Genomic DNA, 26,627 nt, shown 5'->3' with positions numbered 1-26,627 from the left:
GTGAGTTATTCCATTCCAGACAGCATGTATGGACAATAACTGAAAAACAATAAATGCAATCATCTTGTAACTCACCAAATTAAAAGTGTACATAATGAGGATGAAGTCATTAAACAGTGGTTAAATTTGGTATCTTGAATCAACTGAAAAAGCAACTTTGTTTTGCTGCTTATTGCCGTGGGTGGAGCCATACGTCATAGCCAAGTGGTCACATGACCACAAAGTGTGCAGGTGAAAACAAGCATCGCGTTCACCGGTGTCCGTGTTGGACTTACGAATTTTCATCGGCTTGTTGGAAGTTTTTGCAATTTATTTTAGCATGTACATAAAAACAGAAAAAAACCTGTGTGGTTGGTTTCACTGGCCCTTCAGGCCGCTAGGTTACAAAAGACCCAGATGTAGTAAAGTTCCTATTTTCCTGCCCCTGCCTGTATAATACTGTAAACATGTCTGCCACCATATGGCACCCACCTTCTTGGCAAAATCACAGCCCACTGTGGCCAAATATAACAGCTATATGTTATAACTTTTAATATCTGTGCTAATTCCTTAGTTAGTGATCAAGTATTAGCCAGTAACATATAGACTAAACCACACCCACTGTAACGCCCACATTGTATAAAAGTGTTGTGCGAGCCATCTTTGTAGTCTTTTCACAAGATGGATGCCGTCTGAAGACCCAGGCCTGTTTTCAAAGTGACCTTCATTAAATTCAAAATGAGGAATATATCAATGTGGTTCTTTGTAAGGGGCAGTGAATTATATAAAGAGCCAGGAGAACTTCTTAATCATATGTCTTATTTTCCAACAATCATATACCAATTCATTCTTTGCAGACAGCAGAGTTCAATGCTCCCATGACTAGCAGGAGGTGGTAATGGTAGAAAAATATATTTTTTTTCAAATATGCTTACATCCACTTCAGAGATTGTGCATTGTGTAATTTGGGAGATATTTCATAAAGGAAGTGGGTGTCTACCATGACAAAAAAAACCCACCCCATGCAAAAAAAAAACTGCAATATATATTGTAATTTTAACATCTTTCAAATATTAGAATGTAATTGTTTTGACTTCATGATTAGTTTTGATCAACCCTGCATGAACACAACATTCACGTTTATGGTATATAATGCTCCTGACTTGGTAGTACTTGTTTTAGAGAAGTCACAAAAGCTACATAAGTACTGATATTATTACAGTGATCATGCAATTACACATTTAATTTCAAGTCACAGCATGGGAAGTTGTAGTAAATCAAGTGTCATGGCCAAGCCAAAAAAAGATCTTAGGCTAAAGAATGATAAAACCTTTGACAATGGTTTTTGTTTTTAAAGTTTTTGAAGAGCATGGCCTCCTCCAAGTTCTGTTATTCACACAGTGTGACTGAAATAAAACCTTTGACAATGGTTTTTGTTTTTAAAGAGCATGGTCTCCTAAGTTCTGTTATTCACACAGTGTGACTGAAATAAAACCTTTGACAATGGTTTATGTTTTTAAAGTTTTTGAAGAGTATGGCCTCCAGCTAAGTTCTGTTATTCACAGTGTGACTGAAATAAAACCTTTGACAATGGTTTATGTTTTTAAAGTTTTTGAAGAGTATGGCCTCCAGCTAAGTTCTGTTATTCACAGTGTGACTGAAATAAAACCTTTGACAATGGTTTATGTTTTTAAAGTTTTTGAAGAGTATGGCCTCCAGCTAAGTTCTGTTATTCACAGTGTGACTGAAATAAAACCTTTGACAATGGTTTATGTTTTTAAAGTTTTTGAAGAGTATGGCCTCCAGCTAAGTTCTGTTATTCACAGTGTGACTGAAATAAAACCTTTGACAATGGTTTATTTTTTAAAGTTTTTGAAGAGTATGGCCTCCAGCTAAGTTCTGTTATTCACAGTGTGACTGAAATAAAACCTTTGACAATGGTTTATGTTTTTAAAGTTTTTGAAGAGTATGGCCTCTAAATGTAAATTTATTAAGAAATGATCAGACAGAAGGGAGTTTTCAGGGAATACTGTTAATCTTCTATTTCCATACCATAAGTCAGAACAAGATCTAAGATATATTAAAGTGGTGGGTGGACTCATTACTTTTTGAGCAAAGCCAATAGAGTCTAATAATAGATTAATGCAGTGTTGAGGCTGTCATTCTCAGCATCTGTGTGGATGTTAAAATCACCCACTATTTATCTTATCTGAGCTAAGCACTAAGTCAGACAAAAGGTCTGAAAATTCACAGAGAAACTCACAGTAACGACCAGGTGGACGATAGATAATAACAAATAAAACTGGTTTTTGGGACTTCCAATTTGGATGGACAAGACTAAGAGACAAGCTTTCAAATGAATTAAAGCTCTGTCTGGGTTTTTGATTAATTAATAAGCTGGAATGGAAGATTGCTGCTAATCCTCCGCCCCGGCCCGTGCTACGAGCATTCTGACGTTAGTGTGACTCGGGGTGTTGACTCATTTAAACTAACATATTCATCCTGCTGTAACCAGGTTTCTGTTAGGCAGAATAAATCAATATGTTGATCAATTATTATATCATTTACCAACAGGGACTTAGAAGAGAGAGACCTAATGTTTAATAACCACATTTAACTGTTTTAGTCTGTGGTGCAGTTGAAGGTGCTATATTATTATTTCTTTTTGAATTTTTATGCTTAAATAGATTTTTGCTGGTTATTGGTGGTCTGGGAGCAGGCACCGTCTCTACGGGGATGGGGTAATGAGGGGATGGGGGGGGGGAGAAGCTGCAGAGAGGTGTGTAAGACTACAACTCTGCTTCCTGGTCCCAACCCTGGATAGTCACGGGTTGGAGGATTTAAGAAAATTGGCCAGATTTCTAGAAATGAGAGCTGCTCCATCCAAAGTGGGATGGATGCCGTCTCTCCTAACAAGACCAGGTTTTCCCCAGAAGCTTTGCCAATTATCTATGAAGCCCACCTAATTTTTTGGACACCACTCAGACAGCCAGCAATTCAAGGAGAACATGCGGCTAAACATGTCACTCCCTTCCGATTGGGGAGGGGCCCAGAGAAAACTACAGAGTCCGACATTGTTTTTGCAAAGTTACACACCGATTTAATGTTAATTTTAGTGACCTCCGATTGGCGTAACCGGTGTCATTACTGCCGACGTGAATTACAATCTTACCAAATTTACGCTTAGCCTTAGCCAGCAGTTTCAAATTTCCTTCAATGTCGCCTGCTCTGGCCCCCGGAAGACATTTGACTATGGTTGCTGGTGTCGCTAACTTCACATTTCTCAAAACAGAGTCGCCAATAACCAGAGTTTGATCCTCGGCGGGTGTGTCGCCGAGTGGGGAAAAACAGAGATGTGAACGGGTTGGCGGGGCTTCTGTTTAGGGCTACGCTTCCTCCTCACAGTCACCCAGTCGGCCTGCTTTCCCGCTGCTCGGGATCTGCCAAGGGGGAACTAACGGCGGCTAAGCTACCTTGGTCCGCACCGACTACAGGGGCCTGGCTGGCTGTAGAATTTTCCGCGGTGCGGAGCCGAGTCTCCAATTCGCCCAGCCTGGCCTCCAAACACGCTACGAATACTACACTTATTACAAGTACCGTTACTGCTAAAGGAGGCCGAGGAATAACTAAACATTTCACACCCAGAGCAGAAAAGTGCGGAGAGAAAGGAGAAGCCGCCATGCTAAATCGGCTAAGAGCTAGTAGCTACGCTAACCTAGCGGATTCCTAAAAACACGCAAAGTGAATAATGTGTAAATAATTTAGAGGTGATTCAGCAGAAGGAGTGCTTTAGTTAAGGCACGTAAAGATTACACTGGGAAACAAATCGTAATCTAGATAACTAGATCAATCTAACTGCGCAGATTAAACAGCTAACAGATACAGAAAACACCGCTGTGCTCTGGAACAGGAAGTGATACAGTACCGCAGTGAGAGCCAACCACCAGTAGGCAAGTTGCATCTTCCAATATGCTCTTAATTGTGCCTCAACTTCTCTTCACAGGCTTAACAAAATGTTTGTGTTCCTCTTTCACCAGTTCTCACGACAACAGGCAAAGAGTGTAAATTTCCATTCCGTCAGGGTGGAAGGATTCATCATCACTGCATCATCAGCCGTTCCTCAAGACCTTGGTGAGCCCTTGTGTGGTTCTAGATTCACTGTTTTAGTTGCACAAGCAAACACCGGATTTGTTTGTAGGTGTGTTGAGAAAAAAAAAAAAAACACTTTGCGTAATCGCCGTCTGGGTCAGACTGCAGGTATTACACTGGTGGTTTTAGGATGACGCTACCTTAAATTAACAAAAGTACACTTTCTTTTTAGTTATTATACGTCATTGTAATGGCAGTGATTTGCTGAACTGACGAGACATGCATTCTGGGTGTGTAGTCACAGCAACAACAGTGTCCTCTGGGGGCGTAATCGAGACTGAGATTATAAGGTAATTGGAGTAAATAAATGTCTCAGTGCTGACTTGTTGGAGCATCATAGTGATTTTACTGCTTTTAAAGACAGTATAAAATGTATTTTGTACCATTTTCACTCACTAGTGTTTTGCTGATTGTCCACAGAATATTTCGGAATGTTACGAGTGGGTTTTTATGAAATTTGGTGGATGCTGTAAGTCTGGTCTTAAGGAGGATTAGATTTTGAAGCGTGTCCTGTAAAAACAGTTCCCAGATCTTTTTTTTTTTGTCTTCTTTTCAAATCCCAGATCTGTTATTGATCCCTAGAACCTGAACTGATGTGGGATCTCAAATCATTTTCCATATCAGTTCTGGTATCTGCACTGACCTGAACCGTTCTGGGCTTCGACCTGAACAGGTATCATTTATTTTAGCTGCCATGGCATGTTATTTCTTAAACCAGAACTGATCCTAGATCAAAGTATTTTACCCAGAACCTACATGAAATGTATCTCAGATCATCTTTAAACTGATCCAAGATCATATTATCTCTGAAACCTGTAGAGCTAATTCCAGATCAATTTATCCCTGAAAGCAGTAAACCCATGTCAAAACTGCACTCTTTAAAAAAAAAAAAAAAAAAAAAAAAATGTTCTATTTACTTATCAATAACACGGTTTTGTCAACCAGTTGTCCAAAACTTGTGCAAATTGTAACAATTTCTTTCACCATTTAAAGAACCAGGTTTTGTGGAAGTAGATGTAGCCTAACTTAAGTAAATATTACTTAGAATTTGTTTTACAGTGTATTTCCCCCAGATAATCCAGGTAATAATAAAAATAATCCAGATAATAAAATGTATTATACATGAAAACTATAAGAATGAATCACAATTTATTACAGCCAAAACCTGTAAAAATGTATCATTATCATAAATTTATACTTGAAACCACTAAGAACTGACTGTAGATTAATTTATATATATATATATATATATATATATATATATATACACACACACACACACACACACACACACACAACCCCTGGCAATAATTATGGAATCACCGTCCTCGGAGGATGTTCATTCAGTTGTTTAATTTGGTAGAAAAAAAGCAGATCACAGACATGACACAAAACTAAAGTCATTTCAAATGGCAACTTTCTGGCTTTAAGAAACACTATAAGAAATCAGGAAAAAAAAAAAATTGTGGCAGTCAGTAACGGTTACTTTTTTAGACCAAGCAGAGGGAAAAAAATATGGACTCACTCAATTCTGAGGAATAAATTATGGAATCACCCTGTACATTTTCATCCCCAAAACTAACACCTGCATCAAATCACATCTGCTCGTTAGTCTGCATCTAAAAAGGAGTGATCACACCTTGGAGAGCTGTTGCACCAAGTGGACTGACATGAATCATGGCTCCAACACGAGAGATGTCAATTGAAACAAAGGAGAGGATTATCAAACTCTTAAAAGAGGGTAAATCATCACGCAATGTTGCAAAAGATGTTGGTTGTTCACAGTCAGCTGTGTCTAAACTCTGGACCAAATACAAACATGGGAAGGTTGTTAAAGGCAAACATACTGGTAGACAAAGGAAGACATCAAAGCATCAAGACAGAAAACTTAAAGCAGTATGTCTCAAAAATCAAAAATGCACAACAAAACAAATGAGGAACGAATGGGAGGAAACTGGAGTCAATGTGTGTGACCGAACTGTAAGAAACCGCCTAAAGGAAATGGGATTTACATACAGAAAAGCTAAACGAAAGCCATCATTAACACCTAAACAGAAAAAAAATTTTTACAATGGGCTAAGGAAAAGCAATCGTAGACTGTGGATGACTGGATGAAAGTCATATTCAGTGATGAATCTCGAATCTGCATTGGCAAGTTGATGATGCTGGAACTTTTGTTTAGTGCCGTTCCAATGAGATGAGATTTATAAAGATGACTGCCTGAAGAGAACATGTAAATTTCCACAGTCATTGATGATATGGGGTTGCATGTCAGGTAAAGGCACTGGGGGATGGCTGTCATTACATCATCAATAAATGCACAAGTTTACATTGATATTTTGGACACTTTTCTTATCCCATCAATTGAAAGGATGTTTGGGGATGATGAAATCATTTTTCAAGATGATAATGCATCTTGCCATAGAGCAAAAACTGTGAAAACATTCCTTGCAAAAAGACACATAGGGTCAATGTCATGGCCTGCAAATAGTCCGGATCTTAATCCAATTGACAATCTTTGGTGGAATTTGAAGAAAATGGTCCATGATAAGGCTCCAACCTGCAAAGCTGATCTGGCAACAGCAATCAGAGAAAGTTGGAGCCAGATTGATGAAGAGTACTGTTTGTCACTCATTAAGTCCATGCCTCAGAGACTGCAAGCTGTTACAAAAGCCAGAGGTTGCAACAAAATACTAGTGATGTGTTGGAGCGTTCTTTTGTTTTTCATGATTCCAGAATTTTTTCCTCAGAATTGAGTGAGTCCATATTTTTTTTTCCCTCTGCTTGGTCTAAAAAAGTAACCGTTACTGACTACCACAATTTTTTTCCTGATTTCTTAGAGTTTCTTAAAGCCAGAAAGTTGCCATTTGAAATGACTTTAGTTTTGTGTCATGTCTGTGATCTGCTTTTTTTCTAGAAAATTAAACAACTGAATGAACATCCTCCGAGGCCGGTGATTCCATAATTTTTAGAACAATCAAACTTTTCATGAGGACGTTTGATCTATATTCAGGTTTGGATTTTGAATCTTCATTTTGTTCAGAGATTGCAAATGTTTGGACTTGCCAAGTTCCCTTCTACTTCCAGCTGTCATTTTGTAAAAGGGCAAACATCAAACAGTTCATCGAAAGACTGTAAAAACAACTGTCACAATAAAACCATCAGTGACTTTTTATTACCTGTGAATGTGACGCAGCATCAGAATCTTGCTTTTATTAGGTTATATTTAAAAAATAATAAACAGACTTGCTGTAGGGCTTCCCAACCGTCATTCCTCAGAGCTGAGGCAGGAAGGGTGGGCGTCAGCAAGTTGGAGCAGCGCGAGCACAGTTATATACTGTGTAACGTAATGTTTCAAAATCATCGGCATTTATTGTCTGCTGTCTGTCTGTTTATTTACTGTCTGCCTGTTAGCAGGATTACGTTAAAACTACTGCACAGATTAGCCAAAAATGTCACCACAGATAGACATTAGGTCATGGAAGACTCCACTGAATTTTGAAGGTGATCCGGATCTGGAGTCTGGATCAGGATTTTAATTCGTACAATTTGTATGGCGCTGATACAAACAGATTCAACAAGCTCATCAGGAGAGCTGGCTCTGTCTTGGGGGTTAAGCTAGAGTATGTGGTGGAGGTGTCAGAGAGGATGATGTTGAGGAAACTGCTCTGCATCCTGGACAGCACATCCCACCCCCCCGCATGCCACACTGACGTCCTATCACAGCACCTTCAGCCATAGATGGAGACCACTGAGGTGCAGCACAAAACACCACAGGAGGTCTTTCCTGCCTGTGGTAATCAGATTGTATAAGTCCTCCTCCCTCTGCAGGATGAATACATGATGAACAGAGTTATGGAGTTTTCTGTTACTCAGAGTTACAAGAGTCGAACATCTTGTGCAAAGGTCTTTAAAAAAAAAATTGTTCATGTCACTGTTTCGGTACTCTGGCAAAATAATTTCCTTCGGGATAAAGTTAATCTTATTCACTTTGTTGTATTTTGAGGATTATGTCAAAACTACTCCACGGATTTTCACCACACATTGGTGTTAGAGCTTGGAAGACTCCATTACATTTTGGAGGTGATCTGGATCCAAATATCATTTTGTAGACTTTTAAGGATTATGTCAAAACTACTTTACGGATACGACATCACAATGTAAAACCAAGATCAGGAAGACACTGTTTTAGCTTGTGAATTAAATATCAGATTGCAACATTTTGTAATCTGATATTTAATCATTGTATGCAATTGTTGCATTATGTGGTGGAATCCAGATCCAGGTTAAGTCCGGGTCATGATGTGAATCACATATCTTTTGAGCCCTCGTCAACTCTTGGCAGATGTCAGAAATCTTGGATTGCTCTTGTTACAAAATGTTCCTATGTGCTTTGGTAGTGTTCTTAGGATCTTTTTAATGTTCTGCACTAGGGATTGAGTACTGTCACCTCACTTTAACTTGAGTGAGTGATCTGTGAAGTTATTCGATTTTAGCGGTTCTGAGTTTTTCATTTTTCACACTCACAGTATATCTTCGGTTCTTTAATTTAGCATGTCTACACACATATTACTGGCCACCAGAGTGAGATAAATCCTTCAAATCAGACCATTTCAGTCTGATTTCATCTTGATACAATTTAGTGCGTGAGATAGGAGCCAAAATATCTCTGTCACATAATCTCCATTTAAAAATCATTTATCCATATGACATGATGGTGCCATCTTACACTGTGAAACTATTTTAAACCATTTGGGGCTTTTCACCAAAATGTAAAAGTTAATATAAATGTCACAGAAGCCTAAAACAATTACCTATATGGCCTTCTGTGACATATGTCATTTTACATCAGAGCTGTCATTACACTGATTACTTGAACTTCAACACTCAATATAGATGTGCAATATTCTGATGTGCAACACTCTTTAATGTTAATTATATCGTTTTTAACTTTTTATTTTTAACTTAAACCCCTGTCACACCTTGACAATTTAGGCAACCTATGCTGAGCATATTAAAAATGCTGGCATACGCTGGTGTACGTCTGATAAGTTATGGGTAAGTTTGTATAAGATAGGAGCATGTCGGAGAATTCCGATATACGTCGTAGTATCGTGAGGTAGTTGTAAAATTTTAGGCATACACAAAATTTTCGACGTATGCCAGCGTATGTCTCATATGTCCTGCATACGCGGAACAAAAGTTGTAGCTTGTAAATGACTCAAACTGAAATATGGAGAGATAATGTGTAGCGTACCCCAAACCTATTTATAACTATTAGTAACGCGCTGTGACACTTACTGAACGGACAGCTACAGTATAATGGTATATCGACAGCGATTGGTATAAAAAATAGGTTTGGCAGGAGGAAACCAGTCAGTATTCTTCAAACTCCACGGTGAACAGACATGCAGGATCCAGCAAAGCAATGAGAACACCTACTAGCTGTCCTCCAACATCAGCATGATCTCATGGATTGACACTGCACCAGCTGTGTGCAACCGAGCCAGAAGAAGAGATGAATGAAGGAGAAGGACCAGGTTACCACCCACTTCTACAACCACGGCCTCGGCCAGGAGAGTTCTTGCCAACAGAAGTTCGTTTTGGCATGACAGCGTTGGTGACCCTTCAGGCACCTTGACACGCAATTTGTTGTGACAACGCGTCCTGCTTTATCCCGCTTGGCGCCACGCTATATAAAATACTCATTTGTATCTGATGACGCATTTGCTCTCAGAACTCAACAGATGCCAGTGCGGGGATTCAAATTTGCGCAAGTGTTGATTTGTAGTGCGATTGTCGCTCATCAGTGATACGCTGGCATCACCCTTTGCGTAAGTGGAACTATAGTTGGGCGTAAGTTGCGTACGCCAACAACACGATATGAAGTTGTTGGTGTAAATTCATTGAAATGTTATAAGTGAAGAATATGACATGCTTGCGTTCAAATGGTCATGAATACGCTATGTGTGTGTCCAGCAGTGTATACCAGCGTTTTTAATATGGTGCATACCTGCTAAATCATCAAGGTGTGATATCTCTAGTATCTCTAAAGCAGCGCTGAAATGAGAGTTTCATTGTACTTTTTGTCTGATTCTGATGTCACAGAAGTCCATTGAGTCCATGCCCATTGAGCCATGTCTTCATGGTCAGCAGGATGATTGTTTTATATTTCCGTTTTCTGCTTCATAGGTGCTCCGTTAACATAATTTTGACCGGGACCTGAAGTGGGGCTACTGTGTCCCAGAGGAAAGGCAACCAAATGGTGAGTTTACTGAATACATTAATGGCTCTTCATGTCATAACTGTCAGCTCTCTCATTCTGATGTTCCTTACGTTTTAGTTTTCATCCACATGTCACGAAGAATCATCGACCCGTGTCAGATGAACCCCTGTCAGAATGGTGGTTCCTGCATGCTGGTCCCACTCAGGGACTCGTTTGAGTGCGTCTGCCAGAGAGCTTCACCGGGATGCTGTGTGAGCACAGTAGGTTACCATGGTGACCATTAACCTCATGTTGTCTATGTTTGCATGTGGTTGTTGGATGTTTGTAGGATTAATTCAAAATAAAAGCACCCCCCCCCCCCCCCCCACACACACACACAAATTTAGCTGGGTCTAACCTGGAATAGAAATCTTTTGAAAACTATACAAAAAAATACAATAATAATAATCTGTTGATGCCGTTTTGATTTTTATTTATAGTATTTGAAGTGTAATGTTTTCAAAATAAATTTTTTATCTTACTGTTGTTAACCTTGCGGCTGCTCCAGTTTTCTTTGGAGTCACCACAGTGGATACAACCAGATCCACATTGGTATTTGGCACAAGTTTTACCACCGGATGCCCTTCCTGACTCAACTCCAGTTTTACAGCTGGAGAACACACACAGCCGCCGGTGTTCCAAAGAGGTCTCCCACCAGGTCCTGCACTACTTCGCTTCTGAGATCTGACGGGATCAGGCTGACACGAGCAGACCGGCTGCTTAATTTTTATTTAATATTTCATATTTATATTTTGTAATATTTTAATTTTTTATACAGCTGGCCTACTTTATTCTTTGCATTTGTCTGAGAAATTTTGGATTTATTTATTTATTACATCAGCCAAAGATGTAGTAAAATCATCATATTTGTCTGTCTGTTAGCAGGATTACGTGAAAACTACTGCACATATTTGATGACATTTTGACCACAGAAAGATATTAGGACATGGAAGACTGCGACTACTTCACGGATTCTCACCAAATTTGCACCACAGATAGAAGACTCCACTGAATTTTGGAGATGTCAGAAATCTCAGCTTGCTCTTGTTTATGTATTGTTGTTTGCTTTATAAAAAATGCTTTTATTCATCCAAGATTGGTTTAAATAATAATAATAATCATAATGCAACAGACAAAGGAGTTAGCAAGGGTATCGCTCTATCAATTGGGAAGTCCATTTTTTGCCCCAATTAAAAGAAGCCACATAAATGTAAAAAGCCATGACCGTTGAGTTCACGTCATGTGTAGTTGCACTCAAAAGCAATTCTGTACACAAAGAAATAACGTGTCGTAAATCTGAGTGCGTGTGCTTTTCAAAGCTTCACAGCACCTTACTCTGCTCAGATTTTTCTTCTCGCATTCACCTCGTCGCCTTCAGTGTGGGTGTTGTCTCGGCTTTTCAGAGAAGTGCTATGAAACCGTACACCTGCGCTATTATGACATCGGAGAGTCTTGGGGACGAATTCACCTGCGTAATGTGGAACAGTGCCACATGTGTATCAGGGAAATCAAGTGTGAGAGAGTCCGCTACACAAGTAAGACACGCTTTCTTCTGTTGTTCTGCTACGAGTCAGTTTTCATGTTGGAGTTGTCTCGACTGAGCTGATCAGAATGAAAAGAAGTGACATTATTTACACTGATCTTAGATCTTTTACTTATCACCAGCTAACATATGTCCTCTTAGCTATTTTCCAAATCACCTCATAACAGTGAGGGTTTGAAGGACGGGCCCCACCCGTTCTTTGATCACAGCTCCATAGTTACTGGAATAACCTTGTCATGGAAGAAAACACAGATTATATGGGCTCACTGTGTCTCAGGAATTGTGTTTAGGACACACCCCATGTGTCCACTAGGTACTTTCACCTCAATAGGGAGACATTCTTAGGTATTAACTGATTCCCTGTGATAAAATAATAAGATAAAAATTCTATTCAGGGACTCCCCCCCCCCCCTGAACAATCAGGTTAGGTATGGTGTGTGTGTGTGTGTGTGTGTGTGTGTGTGATACAGGTGCTAAATGGGTACTTTTAAAAACAGTGCTGGTGCCTAAACCAGTACTTTTTAAAAACTACAATGCAAAGGTTGACTTCATTAAATAATGCTATTTTTATTGGTAAGGCAAAGCTAAAGATCAAATGGAATAATGTATTAACATCTTAAATATGTAGATAGAAATAAATACACAATATTAATACAACACAATATGTAAACCTAACCCTAATTATAATAATTTTACACAATACATTTTGTCAAAATCATTGTGTTGAAAAGTAAAAACCATATGTAACCCAGTGAGCTGACCAATTACAATTTAAGATTTGAGGTATATGTATAATTTTTATCTAGTGTGGTCCAGAGAAACGTCAAAAGTAGGGTTGCGTATCGGGAACTGTTCTTTTTGGGTATTGTTAAAAACTGATTCGATCCACCGGCATCAATAGTCTTTTTGTTTAACGATTCCCTTATCGGTCCTTCCGAGCTGCCATTGTTTTTGAGGGTGTTTGTCGGGAAAATGATCAATTTCTCTACGTTGATTACAGACCCTGCAGCTCTGTAATCAACGCTTCTGCAGCGCGGCACCACTTTGAAATGTGAACCAATGAAGCAGCGCTTCGATGCGCTGGCTTGTTGGTTCTTTGATTCACTGCTTTTCAGAAGCGGCAAGTCCACTTCTTAACCCCTCTCAAAGCCATTAAAATGTCAATCGTGAGTCACTTTTGTGTGGATTAAAGTCACTAACTGGAACTCTTGTCTTGTTGCAGTCAAGAAAAGAGAATCATCCTCCATTCCGTTGGCACAGCTCAAACGCTGCGTGGCTCTCTGCTAAGACAGAATCCGGTCGGAATTAACTTCAAAACAAATTGCCACTTTAAATAAAATGACACCTCTTTCCAAACGTAGTAATACAGACAAACTACAATCGAATAAAATGTTTTTTTTTTTCCTCCCAAAATGAGACGTCCTACATTCTTTATGAATTACATCCTGGCATGGAGCACAGCCAGCTGCATGAGCTCAGCTCGATATATGTAAAGACATTCATGCCAATAACGTCAAAGGAAATGCTTTTGACACAAAGTACAGATTTTTTTTATTTCTATTTATGTCCAGAGATGAAGGATCCACCATGTTGAGTTTATTATGTCCAGACTTTAAGGATCCAGTGAGCAATTTCTTATTTATTTACTTTAAGACTCAATAAAATGTTGTTGACATAGAAAACCTGTAAAGCCTACTTTTTGTACACAGAAAATTCACAAGAGGTATCGACAAGGAATCAGATCGATAACGATATCGATATAGATAAAATCTTATCAATACCCATCCCTGGTCAACACCCACTTAGAACATCTCAAAGATATTTGATCAAGATGTGGAGTTGATAGTAAGCCCTTTTATGCCTCTGTGGCAGTGTGATTTAAATTCACAGACATCAAACATGGAGAAGGGAGAACATGTTAACCTAACCACTGTTCCTGCAACTCGCCATCATGGAGGTCCCCCCCCACCCCCTCCTTTTCTCATTCTCAAAAGATAGTTTCATCCCATCCTGGCATCAAAGTTTTCATCATTAAGGTACTGACATGTGATGATTTGAGGGGGAGACGGGGCTGTTCTCCATTTGCCCTATGTAACATGCATAGTAAGCCTAGAGGGAGGCCAAGCTCTGCTCAGGTGCTTTGAAGCCCCCTGAGCCAAAACTTTTTTTATTTGATTATCTTTTTTGGAAACAGGGTCGTGCAACAAGTGGATCTGTGTTTTTCCCCTGTAATTTTCAGCTAAAACAGTTATTTTCTCTTCTTAGCATATGTGATAATGCTATCTGTAGTTAGCTTATGCATGTGAAAGTTGGCGGTGAGTCATGTGATCAAATCTGCCATGTTGATGTAATGTCATGCCTAAATAAGTGGATTGCCCCAATCATGAAATTTGGTAATATCCAGAAAACCTATTCATTCCAGTTTAATCAGCAACCATGAGTGATGAATCCAAGTGTAATAGTTTAAATTTTTCCTGCTCTACCACCATGTTATCATGAAAGCCAATAATGATGTAATAAGTAGTGTATTGTAGGTTAGGTTATACTAGGATGTTGACAGGTTCTAGATGTGGTCATTTGTACCTTATATGGAGGACAGCTGGCTTGTGGGGAAAAATCTGTTTACAATTATGTTACTTTTTTTTTTTTTTTTAAGTATTGACATAGAAAAATTTCTTGGCTCTTTTGAAACTCTTTATTGGATGTATTTTGTTGTCAATCAGCTTTTCTAAAGCTGCTTAACCAGTGCAATATTCCATGTAAAGAAATTGCAGATAACTGAAGTTTTATATTTGCACTGACAGTGTTCACATTAGATAAGTTTCCTTTTATTTATTTTCCCCATTTTTTGGGGCCTGATGCTGTTGAGACACACTTCTGCTCTTTTGTCTGGAGTGTGAACATGTTAATTCTGGGTTTGGTGTTACATGTTTCCAGAAAATGTCCAGATTTGAATCTGCTGTCTGAGATGTTAGAGGATGTACAAGACTGATTAATTCTGTCAGGTCTGCAGCAAGCTCACTTGCTTTTATTTTGAATTACAGGCTGTTATTGTGAAAGTGCATATTGGTCCAATTACCTTGCTGTTTTCACGACTTGAATCCTCATGAAAAAATACACAAGTACTCCAAATGACGAAAGTCAGCTCTTTCTGGATTTCGGTTGACGCTCCGGATACACAAACACACAGAGGCCACGCCCCTTTTATTATATGGATGCGCGTTTGATGTTAACCTTCACCTTGACCTCTAAAATTGCAAAAATGTGCATGTGTTGCCAGAACCTTGATTCAGCTTGAGCACCTATTTTGTGTTAAACGAAAGGGAGATTACAAAGTTATTGAACTCATAACCCACCTCTGATTTCATGCATGCAAATTAATGCGTTGCAAGTTAGTTTGTGCCTCGGGGTTTGTGGTTTTTAAGAACTTCTTCAATGAAAGAAGCCGTGACAAATCGTATCCTTTTTGTTAGTACGTACGTCACAGGCAAGTCCTTGAGGAAATGAAAGTCATGGTGTTGTGATGTGTGCAGTGTGCCGTACAAACCCTTGTGAGAACGATGGAACATGTCGACTGATCATAGCCACCGGCAAAGAAGTGTGTAACTGCAGGCGTGGCTACACCGGACATATTGTAGCTACGGTGAGTAAAAGCTCACTGATCTTGAAATACATTGAAGAAGAAAAAAAAAAAAAAAAAGTGCTTTTGTAAGTAGGTTTGGTTGTTGTTGTTTTAACTAATTATTGATCAGATTTTTATTCATTATCAGTCTGTCTTTCTGTTGACAGATGTGAATATAAAGTCAGGTCCACAAGTATTTGGACAACATACTTTTTTTCATCTTATTTTATTTTTGTCATTTTACCCGACGACACAACCGCAGTGGAGTTGAAATTAAACCATCATGATGTGCTTGTAGTCCAGTCAAGTTATTTAATTTAAGGCTCCAAACTCGGCACTAATTGCAAAAAAACACAACAAAAAAGTTTCATGTGGGATTCTTCTCTGATATACCCCAGGAATAACATATTAAAAATAGAGAAGAAAAGAAGAATATTTGATGGAAGACATGCAGAGAGTGATACTTTGCTACACGTGAAACTGGTGGGAAAATCTGTGCCTGAATCTCTTTTGAACACCTGACAATCTTTTCTTTAAATCACTGGCATCTAATTTTGTCAAGGATATCATTTTTTCCTCCATTGTACAGGGACACAGTTTTATTCTCTCCAGCTTCAATAATTCCATCATGTTCAGCATCTGGGCCAGTTAAAGATGAGCAGCATAATGAGCTAATTATCCAAAAAGACACTCAATTTCAGTTTGTAGTATTTCTAACCACACTACAGGTGAATTTAGATAGCATTTCAGTCCTCCTTTTGATGACAGATAAAAGATTTCCAGTTGTTTGGCTGGTTCCTTTGATGTTAATACCTAATTAACATAAATTAGCATATCTTTGGCCCTTCCACCCCTTACATTGTTCTCTATTTTTAGTATGTAATTCCTGGGGTATATCAGAGGAGAATCCACATAAAACTTTTTTTTTTTTTTTTTTTTGCAATTAGTGGTGGGTCAAGTCTCTTAAGTAATTGGGCCAACTGTATATATATATATATATATATATATATATATATATATATATATATATATATATATATATATTTAATATAAATTATCACTTTTGCAGGCAGTTTTCTTTAGACAAGTGAGTGGATGGATACATGTACATTTCCAAGTCATCAAATATGTCTTGGATTTCATTTACATCAATCATTAAGACATACAAGTAATAAAATATTGTATGGTAAATCTGCTTGGGAGTGACTGTGCAAGAAAGACATTGATGAGAGAAGCCACCAAGACATTCATAGCAACTCTGAAGGAGTTAAAGGCAATGTAGCAATATAGAAAATATGCAACTTTTGTCTGTTGCGTCACCAGTTACACAGCTCTATCAGAGGAGTGAAATAGAGGATTTTCTTAAAAAAAAAAAAAAACCTTGGCCCTAGATTTGATCTGTTTTCTTGTATGAAATCATTGTCGATAACTCCTCAAATTATTAATTTTTTTTTTTTTTTGGACACATTTTATTTTATTCTGAAAGTGCAGAGCAGGTTAAAATCAGGTTGTAGAACAAGAATGTGAAACCTTTATGCTTCATGCCGGCAAATCTGAGAGTCACGATCTCTGTGTTCAAAGAAAGTTGTTTGTTCTGACTGATCACTGTTACATTTATGTGTTTGTGTTGTGTTTTTTTTTCCCCCGCGGGGGGTCACGTGGTGCAGAACCGGAGACAGAGTGCTATAACGGCAGAGGTACAGGTTACCGAGGGGTGGTGGGCACCACGGTGTCGGGTGCCCGGTGTCTGCCGTGGAACTCAGACCTGCTGTATGATGAGATCCATGTGGGCACAGTGGTCGCCTCTGCCCTCAGGGGTCTCGGGGAACATGCCTACTGCAGGTGTGTTCAAGTCAATTTTAAATGAAAACTGCTCAGTCAGATCTCATGATGCTTTTCCCATAAAATGTACTTTAAAGCTGCAATATGCAACTTTTTACCCTGGCAGTAGAGCTGTTTGCTCCATCTGCCCCTTATCTGTCACTCACGTGGGTGGACTCTGAACCAGCATCATTAAAGCTGGCAGGAGAGCTAAAAAAAAAAAAAAAAAAACCCCCACTGTGAAGGCAGCACATCTGCAGCAGCAAAACATTTTTTTTTCTGCTGCACATTGGCTTCTCTTTCCTTGACTACTGCTATCCACCTTTTGCCTTTTTTGTCTGTGTTACTATGACGACCCTCTGATGTGGTGGCACTCGTGCCATGGCCACAGCAAATGTCCCTAAATGGGCAAAATATCAGTGAAAGGCAGGTTTGGGAAGAAAAAAGTTGCATATTGAACCCTTCACATTGTGCCAGTGAAGGCGAGTTTATTGCCGTTTGCTTGGGATGACATGGCTCAGCCAGAGATGGAAAATGCTGTCCTCTGTGTTTCTGTGTGCACAGAAACCCAGATGCTGACAAGATGCCATGGTGTTACACAGTAAATCACGGCGCCATCTCCTGGGAATACTGCGACGTTCCCTCCTGTGTGATGCCTGTGTGTGAGTAAGGCAGGGGTGCTGTAGGTGGGAAATTGAGCTCAGAGTAGGAATCAGATATCATATACAGGGTGTAACGTCTAAAGCTAAATAGCTAATTGATTTAGTTGCACCCTTGAAATGTCGTGTTTATGTCCCATTAGCGAGTTGGTCTAAAGACAATTACAATTAATCCTTTCATTTACAAAAGTAGATCATTCCTAGTGATCAAATAACAAGCAAGAAAGCTTGGTGGATTTTTATTGTAATCCTCATACTTCACAAAATTACACCCGGGCACCTCATTTTCTGATAATAATCAATCTGTAATCGATCAGGCGTTCCCGCACGCAGAAAATGTTATAGATTGTAATAAAAGAGTGAGAAAAAAAAATCACATTATTAACTAGTCATCATTATTTCAAATGAACATATCTGTTCCAGAACATTAACTCTCGTCCTGCCTCTGTGTGCCAGGCTGTATTACATGTTGAAAATCATGTGGAGTAAAAAAAAAAAGAAAAGCCAATGCTCCTCTAAGACATAAGACCCATATAAAAGTCTTAATAAACAGACGGCAGAGACTGTAATGCATCGCGGTCTGCTATATATCGACGACCGGCAGGACTAGAGTCAAAATAATGTTTACGGTTTCATTTTTGTTACTTGAGCCAGTTCAGAGCCTTGGCATATAATACCCGTATACGTATAAATATGTAAAATGGGTGAACACTTTTAGAACCTCTGTAGTTTTTGCAAGTCGTCATATCCTCCAAATTTTATATGGATAGAAAAAATTTAAAGTGTGTTTCATCAACTTTTTACAATTTCTTTATTTTTTAACTGATCAACTGATCATTAACAATTGTCTTTGCGTCATCATGTCCACAACTATACAAATAAATCAGTTTTTTTAATTTGATAACATTCGATTTGTATTGGAATACTGTTGGACATGTCAAGTTAGATTTCATTGTTGTGGTTGAATTTATGCACTGCCAAGACCTTGCTGTACTCCATACGCTAAAGGTCAGCAATTAAAAATAAATAAATAAATAAATAAAAAGCAGGAGGAGAAGAATCAAAAAAGGTAAAAAGATGATATGAATCTTTGGCTATACTGTAGAAAACATGAAGTTCAATGTGGAAGCAGTCCAGGAGTTCGTAAAGCACTTCAGCACTCAGTAATTGAGGTTATGGTGCCGATTGCATTAAGTACAGTATTGTGTGTAACCTGAAAGGTGTAAGGCAGTGTCCAGCTCCACCATCTCATTTTATAGTTATCTTATTTGTTGCACAGTCCTGGATGTGGACAGTAATAGGAATGCTGAAGGTTCCTTGGGCCATCAAGAAACCTATGCAATAGTTTCTATCTAAACTGGTGAAAAATAACCTCACTTTAACAGCGGGCTTCGCTGTTGAAAACCTTTAACTACAATGGAGGGAAACATGACTGGCAGTAGCTCCTGCAAACACAGGACTAAACATCAAGGACTAAACATCAAAGACAGAACCAAGGTTGTGCTCATCAGTGGATCATAAAACCAGCAGGAACATTTTACCTCTGGGGAGCAATGTTGGAATGAACTGTGGTATTTACAAGGACATCAAAACAAGAATCAGAAAGCCAGAGCAGCCTTTCTTTCTCTAAAATCAATCAGGAATGCCAAAAGACATGAACCTAAAGGCCAGACATTATCTCCTTAACAGTAACGCCAACTCTGTACTCCTCGGTGGATCAAAAACCAACCAACCAAGCTGCCAAGAGCCTCCAAACCTTTATCAAATACTGGAGAACAATCCAGAAAATTTTTTGCCCAACATAATTCGGAATGAAGACCTGTGGGAAAGGACACAACAGAAATTAGGGAATCAAATTAGCCAAAGAAATGGACCTCAGTCAGCCACATACTAAACAAAAAAGAGAAATGTGGAGACGTATAACAAAATAGGAAGCCAAAGAGGCAGGATAAACCTAAGCTAACTGAACAAACGGGCAAAAACCAAGTGAGATGAAGGAACCTTATAAATCATAAAGGAAGGAAAAGGTTTGTCAAGTAATTCAAAGAAGTAACGCAAGGTGGACCAGCATGAAGGTGACTTGACAACCTCAAGGACTGAAGAGTTGTGGTTGTAATAGAATTTCCAACAACCAGTATCAATGGTATGCCCTTGTAGCCTTATATTCTGAGAAACTCCTTATTGATTGATTTTATTACTGTAATTTGTACAATATTGTACAAATCTACAACTCAAGAAAAAGCAGTTTCTCTTTTCTTATATCCCTTTTTCTCTTTTCAAGGCCTGCATATCGAGGTAGCTATAATTTGTACAGACCCCATCTGCTATTTATGAAGGCCTCCTGCAGCATTCTTTGACATCTTAATAATGCTACGCTTGATGAAATTACACACTCCTACAAAACCTGTCATCTGAGAAGAAAGTCATTAGATATAAATCATTTGTGGGGAAAATTCTGTTGCTAAGAAATGTTGAAGCAAGTTAACTGGATTTGTTTAATGCCCTTTTTTTTTTTAAACAATGATGAATCAAGGCGTGGCTCATCCTGACTCAACATGTCAGGTGGGTTTGGCTGTCTATCAAGATGCCAGTGGAATGCACACAATCCACAGACTAGTCTCATCACTGTAGCATGCTCAGTGTATAATTTTTAGATTGATTGAACAATGGCTTTCTGCTGCCTGGCCCATGACTCTGTTTCATGTAAATATGATAATTATCAAGAATTCCATCAAGAGTTCATTTGTATTTGATTAGTTAGAGTTCAGTCATGCGAGCATTTTGTTGGCAAATATCTCAGCCAACTTCCATTTATGATGCTCAAGGATATTCCATATTAAGTTAACCTTTAATGTTAACTTTTTTACATAGAAATTTGTTGATGTCCAGTAACAGTCAGGCCCATAGTTAGAAATTATGGTCATTTGAGTACATAACGCCTCCATTTTTAGACCCCATAAGTAACTGAACACAGTAACAGTCACTGACCAACTACTTGTGAACCGTCACCCTTTGACGCAATGCAATTAGGCTAAACAGTCCCCAGTATGAAGGTGCCGCTCACATTAACTCACCAAGTCATAAAAACGCGCTAAAACAGACCAGTGCAATTCCTATTAAGTAAAAAAAGTGTAAATAGTATCAATACATTACTTTCAAGTAAATAATTTTAGTATCTTAACAGCAACCACACCAGGTATTAAGCTAGCTAGCCCAGCTGTTACACTGCCAGGTGCCTTAGCTAGTTAGCATGTGGTTGCTAATAAGCTTCTTAAAGTGGTTTTGGAGTAAATACAGCATTCTCCTGAGGTATTCGTCAGACAGTGTTGGGGAACAACCCAGTAGCAACCAAATATTAAGAGCTTAATTGGCACCATCAGAAAATCAGTGCTAAGCTTCAAGTTCTGCGAATTCGAATAGATTAATTCATAACATAACATAACAAGGCTACTGGTTAAAAGAGAGAAAAGTTCCCATTATTTACCAAGAAAAACAAAAAACATGGGAGAAAAACCATACAACAAAGGTTTCAATTTGTGGAGAATAATTTTCTAATTATTTTCATTCTAAGATACTGAAACCACTGAACTCAAAGATGCTTTTTAAGTTTTTTTTTTTTTTTTTTAACCTTTATAATATCACTCCATAGAAAAGCTGTTTTCTCATTTTTTTTTTCCAGGGAAGGTTCAACCTGCTGCCAAATCCAAAATATTAAGAAGAGGTATACACTATTGTTGTAGAGATTTAGTTTATATTTTAGTATCATTATTGCAAATACATCTTCCTGTATGGAGACTGTAGATGGTGTAGAATCAGTTATTCCCATACTATAACAACATTTTAAGTAATAGTGTTTTTGTTTTCTCATGCAGCTTCTTCTCGGAGGACAAACTCATCTAATGTCTCTGGGGGTATCAAAAGCCAAACTCGAACAAACCAACCGAAAAGCCTGTCTGCGGGAAGAAGCACAAGAAGTCAATGGCTAGGGGCAGGATAATGGGTGGAAACACTCCTCTGCCGGGCACTCATCCCTGGGTGGCAGCTATTTACGTCAGAAAAAATGATTTTTGCGGTGGCACCTTGGTGTCCTCCTGTTGGATTGTTTCTGCGGCACACTGCTTCTCCGGCAGGTAACCATCAATGGAGATAATATGACACAATGCTGAAAAGAAATCATGTGTCCCTGGGGACATTTTTAGCATTGCTATAAAAAATATAACACAATGCTAAAATACCCTTGGCGTTATGAGCATGTAATAAATGAAAGTGTGTAGAAAAAATGTGACCCTTTGACTCCTTTGAATAGGTTAAGGTTAGCCATCATTGAACTTGTCCAAGGTCTGTGTCCCAAGAATGTTCCCTGTGAATTTGAAGACCCTGGCAGTAATAGGACTGGACTCATGCTGAGCACAGACAGACGGACGCAAAGTCTTCGCAATACCCGATGGCCATATTATGGTGTCGGGTGAAAATGAAATGTAATTAATGTGACCATTTTAAGTACTTTCCTTGATAAAATGTAATAATCAAAGTTGAGAAGTGAGCAGTATTACCTCCGCTTCATATATTGTTATGAAATTTTTATTGTAGATTCATATCCTAATAGGCAAGAACGGATTAAATTTTCAAGGTCATAGGACAAGGGTCAAAGTCAGGAAAAATCTTGGAAAAATCCCTATCCTTTAACAGTGAGGGAATATTCAAAAATTCTGTCAAAAAGATAAAATTACTTTCATATTTGAGAGGGTTATGTAGGGTGATATCCTTTATTGACTGGCAAAGTTTGATCTGAACCTGATCCAGATTACAGAGTTTGTGGCCATTTAAATTTAACATTGAAAACCCCATTTAATGTACATTTTACATTATATCGTAATCAACCATGCCTCAAGCACTCTCATATTTGAAAGTGATGTGCAGACTGGCACTCACTATTGCCTGATAAAATTTGATCCAAATCTGATCTGGATTGTGGACTTTGTGAATATTTGAATTTAATATTTAAAAGCCCATTTGGTGTACATTTTGCATTATATCTCAATCAAAAGTGCCTCAATCACTTATTTGTGAGAATGAGGTGTAAACTGGCACTCTCAATGAACAGACTAAGTTTGATCCGGATCTGATCCACATGGATATTTAGAGGACTTTTGATTTTAACATTGAAAACCCCTTTTGATCTATATTTTGTATTATATTTTAGCTTATGAAAAGCCACTTCCAACAGGACTTTGACCTTGAAATTTTTTCCATGGTAAAATTTTGTGGAATTGGAAACTAGTGTCTAGGAGGTTTGTGCTCTATGAGTGCAGTGCTCTTGTTCTCTTTGAACTTGACTATTCCAGTTGAAGATGTTTCAGTTTTAATAAGCACAGTTATTCTTGTAGATGTTTTTACATCTACATCTATGGTAAGACTTTCTGTTTACATCAGGGGGATTATGTTGTGACGATTTCCGTCTGACTGTCAGTCCAACCCAAAAAGCGTTCTGAATTCATCAACTCTCACACTTTTAGGAAGAATTTTGTGAAACTTGGTACAATTCCTTGTTATAGGTTGGTAATATGCATATTATCACATCATTCGAGTTGGGCCCATTTTACCTGAGTTATGCCACTTGATTAACAAATCTAGACTCTGTCAGTTTCATGAGTGGGTGCCTGCATTCTGAAATCAACTCTGCTCACAGTTGTAGGACGAATATTGTGAAACTTGGTACAAGTCTTTGCTATAGTTGGTAATACGCACATTATCATATTGTTCGAGTTGAGCGCATTTTCCTAGAGTTATGGACCTTAATTAACAAAACTCAACTCCTGTTTCATGCTTGGATGCCTACATTCTGAAATCAAGTCCTCTCACTCTTTTAGATAGAATTTCATGTAACATGGTACAATTACTTGTTATGGGTTGATAATACGGATATTGTGATATTGTACAAGATTGACACATTTTGGCAGAGTTATGTCCCTTGATTAACAAACCTAGATACTTGCCAGTTTCATGCGCTGGTGGCTGCATATTGAAATCAACTTCTCACATATGTAGGATGAATTTCATGAAAATTGGTACAAGTCCTTGAAATGTTATCAGAATCTAGAAATCACTTGTACCAAAGCAGCATTTGCCAGCGGGGATACTGTCCAGTTTGATGGTGTGTTGGCAGGATTACTGAAAAAGAAATTCACAGATTTTCTGAAAAATTTACAAAACCGCTACATAGGACTTCTTCATTTACTGATACAGACAGATGTGTCTCTCCACAGTCCCCTGAAGTCTCAGATCCGCGTGGTTCTCGGACAGCACAAGTTCAACGTCACCGATTCCAACACCAGAACATTCGGAGTAGAGGACTACATTTTTCCAAAGCAGTTCTCCGTGTTTAATCCAACACAGCATGATATTGGTAATCACTGAATGCACACACGTACAGAGCAGGAATACCAGTGACTCACATAAGCTATTAGACCTCGTGGACAAACTGAAGACTGGAATCACTGAACAGCTGTGTCCTGCATACCAAGCATATAGCTGTGTGTGAGGATTTCACAGTTTGACTAAACTGTATGTTTTATTTCCTGCTTCTAGTTTTAGTCAAGCTGAAAAAAGAGGATGGGAAATGTGCAAGGAGAAGTCAGTTCATAAGGCCCATCTGCCTCCCAGAAAAAGGCATGACGTTCCCTGATGGCTACTGCTGCACTATTAGCGGCTGGGGATACCTTCATGAGAGTGAGTGATGAGAACATTATCCCAGTGCCGCATCATTATGACGACAGCTGCTTACGGTCATATATCAGTTCCTGACTACTTGTTTTGTTTTCCTCAACATCTCTCGATTACTGAATTTTTCAGAGTCAAAGGAGTACTCAACCTTGCAGGAGGCAGGAGTGAGGCTGATTCCCCACAGCACTTGCACAAAGCCAGAAGTGTACGGCAACCATGTCACTGAAGGCATGATTTGTGCAGGGCGTCGCTGTGTTGATGCATGCCAGGTGGGTTTGCAGTGAGACAAATTATTACGTCCACCTGCATTAACATATGTAGGAGTATTGTGTTCGGTCCCGCTTGTCCTTCCGCGTGTGAAGCAAAATACTGCAAATCAGTTTTGATCTGATTTGGAGCAAACTTGGTTAAACAACAGAGTCAGGCAAGGACAAAGTGATTTGAGAAAAATCACTTAACTCATCTTAGCATCAAAAAACTTCTCAGATGAACAGGCAGCCCATGAAGAGAAGCCTTCACTTGGTAATGTGATCAATCTTTAAAAGATCTTTAAAGCTACAGTGTGTAAAATGTAGCGTGATCTGTTGGGAAGTTGCAGATTACATTATGTCATTGGCGGTCACAATTTTGATTCCATTCTCATTTACGCCTCTTTGTTTATGGGGATTCCTTCTCGCTTGCCTTCTGAACGCTCTCTTCCATTTCTGTCAATAAACAGTCCTAAATCTTACACATTGTAGCTTTAAGTTGATATCCATTTGGGATAAACCACTCTAGTAATTGAAGCTGACAAACTGGGTGCAGAAATATTGATGAAAATGGTTTCTCTTTTAAACTCTGTGGGATATCAGTTTTATTTGTGAAAATGTATACGGATGATAAAGTGCTGGGGGAAAAAAGGGTAATTTAATTCCTTATCTATGGGAGAGTCAATATCAGGAAACTAACTGTACATAATCATGGCAGCAGGGATTCAGTGATGGCCTGAAGCAACACTGATGTCATCACGTCTCCGATTGAAGCAGCTGCCTGACACATTTCAGCTCTGTGCTCTTAGGTTAAATGTCACAGTTAACAGTTAGCAGTGTCAGGATGTAAATCGTGTCTTTGGAGTGCAAAGTGTGTGACTCAGATGTTAATGGACCTTTGATTTGTGCGTGTTTGTACCGCTTCATGTCCGCTTCTGTGCAGGGTGACTCTGGGGGCCCGCTGGCTTGTGCAAACAATGATGTCAGCTTCCTGTACGGGATCGTCAGCTGGGGAGAAGGCTGCGGCCGCTCTGGAAACCTGGTGTTTACACTAAAGTGGTGAACTACCTCGACTGGATCAATTCAGTTATCAAACGCAAACCTTCTTGAATGGACAATAACCTGGACATTAACTTGAATACCTTGAATAATTTGGACCTTTTTTATTATTATGGAAGTTAATATTTTTTTATACTGTGAAAGAGTTTTATACTGAATAAACCTTTACTGTCTTGATGATACTTTTAAGTGTGTTTGAGACTTTTCAGTGAAAATTAAAGGAGATCTGCATATATTTTTTTTTTAACATGAACTATTTTTTTTTTTAGATGTAATTGAGTTAATCTCTTCTCCCAGGAGAAAATGCAAACTCAGTCATGGGTTAATTGGCTCGATCATGTAAAACTGATTATACTTGATGCTTACCTTACCGTCCAGTCCGTTTGGTGGAGCGGTCCTCCTTTTAGACCACAAAAAAGGGAAAGTGGTTATGAAATCTTGAAAAGTGGTCATGAGTTTAATCAAGGTCTATCACGCACTGGGAGAGCCTCCCATAATATGACATCTTTAAATTTCTGGAAGCCACCTGAAACTAGGTCAGACTAAATCTTCTTGCCAT

At 38.7% G+C, this 26,627-nt stretch overlaps 1 protein-coding gene across 1 annotated transcript; it reads left to right on the top strand.

Moving 5' to 3' along the window:
* Nucleotides 1–212: 212 nt before the first annotated feature.
* On the top strand, nt 213–26,250 carry LOC117505389 (hepatocyte growth factor activator-like). Its single transcript, XM_034165034.1, is given in 17 exon segments — nt 213–231; nt 4,017–4,110; nt 10,338–10,393; nt 10,472–10,579; nt 10,582–10,614; nt 11,797–11,928; nt 15,470–15,583; nt 17,226–17,400; nt 17,944–18,041; nt 21,718–21,759; nt 21,911–21,951; nt 21,954–22,168; nt 24,305–24,444; nt 24,627–24,767; nt 24,891–25,030; nt 25,953–26,043; nt 26,046–26,250. Coding segments are annotated over 17 exon segments (1,713 nt in total). The 3' UTR covers nt 26,120–26,250.
* Nucleotides 26,251–26,627: the final 377 nt, after the last annotated feature.

Source organism: Thalassophryne amazonica, chromosome 23 (assembly GCF_902500255.1).
Source record: "Thalassophryne amazonica chromosome 23, fThaAma1.1, whole genome shotgun sequence".
NCBI classification, from domain to species: Eukaryota; Metazoa; Chordata; class Actinopteri; order Batrachoidiformes; family Batrachoididae; genus Thalassophryne; species Thalassophryne amazonica.
The sequence above is the reverse complement of the archived record's forward strand: the minus strand, read 5'-3'. Positions and strand labels throughout refer to the sequence as shown.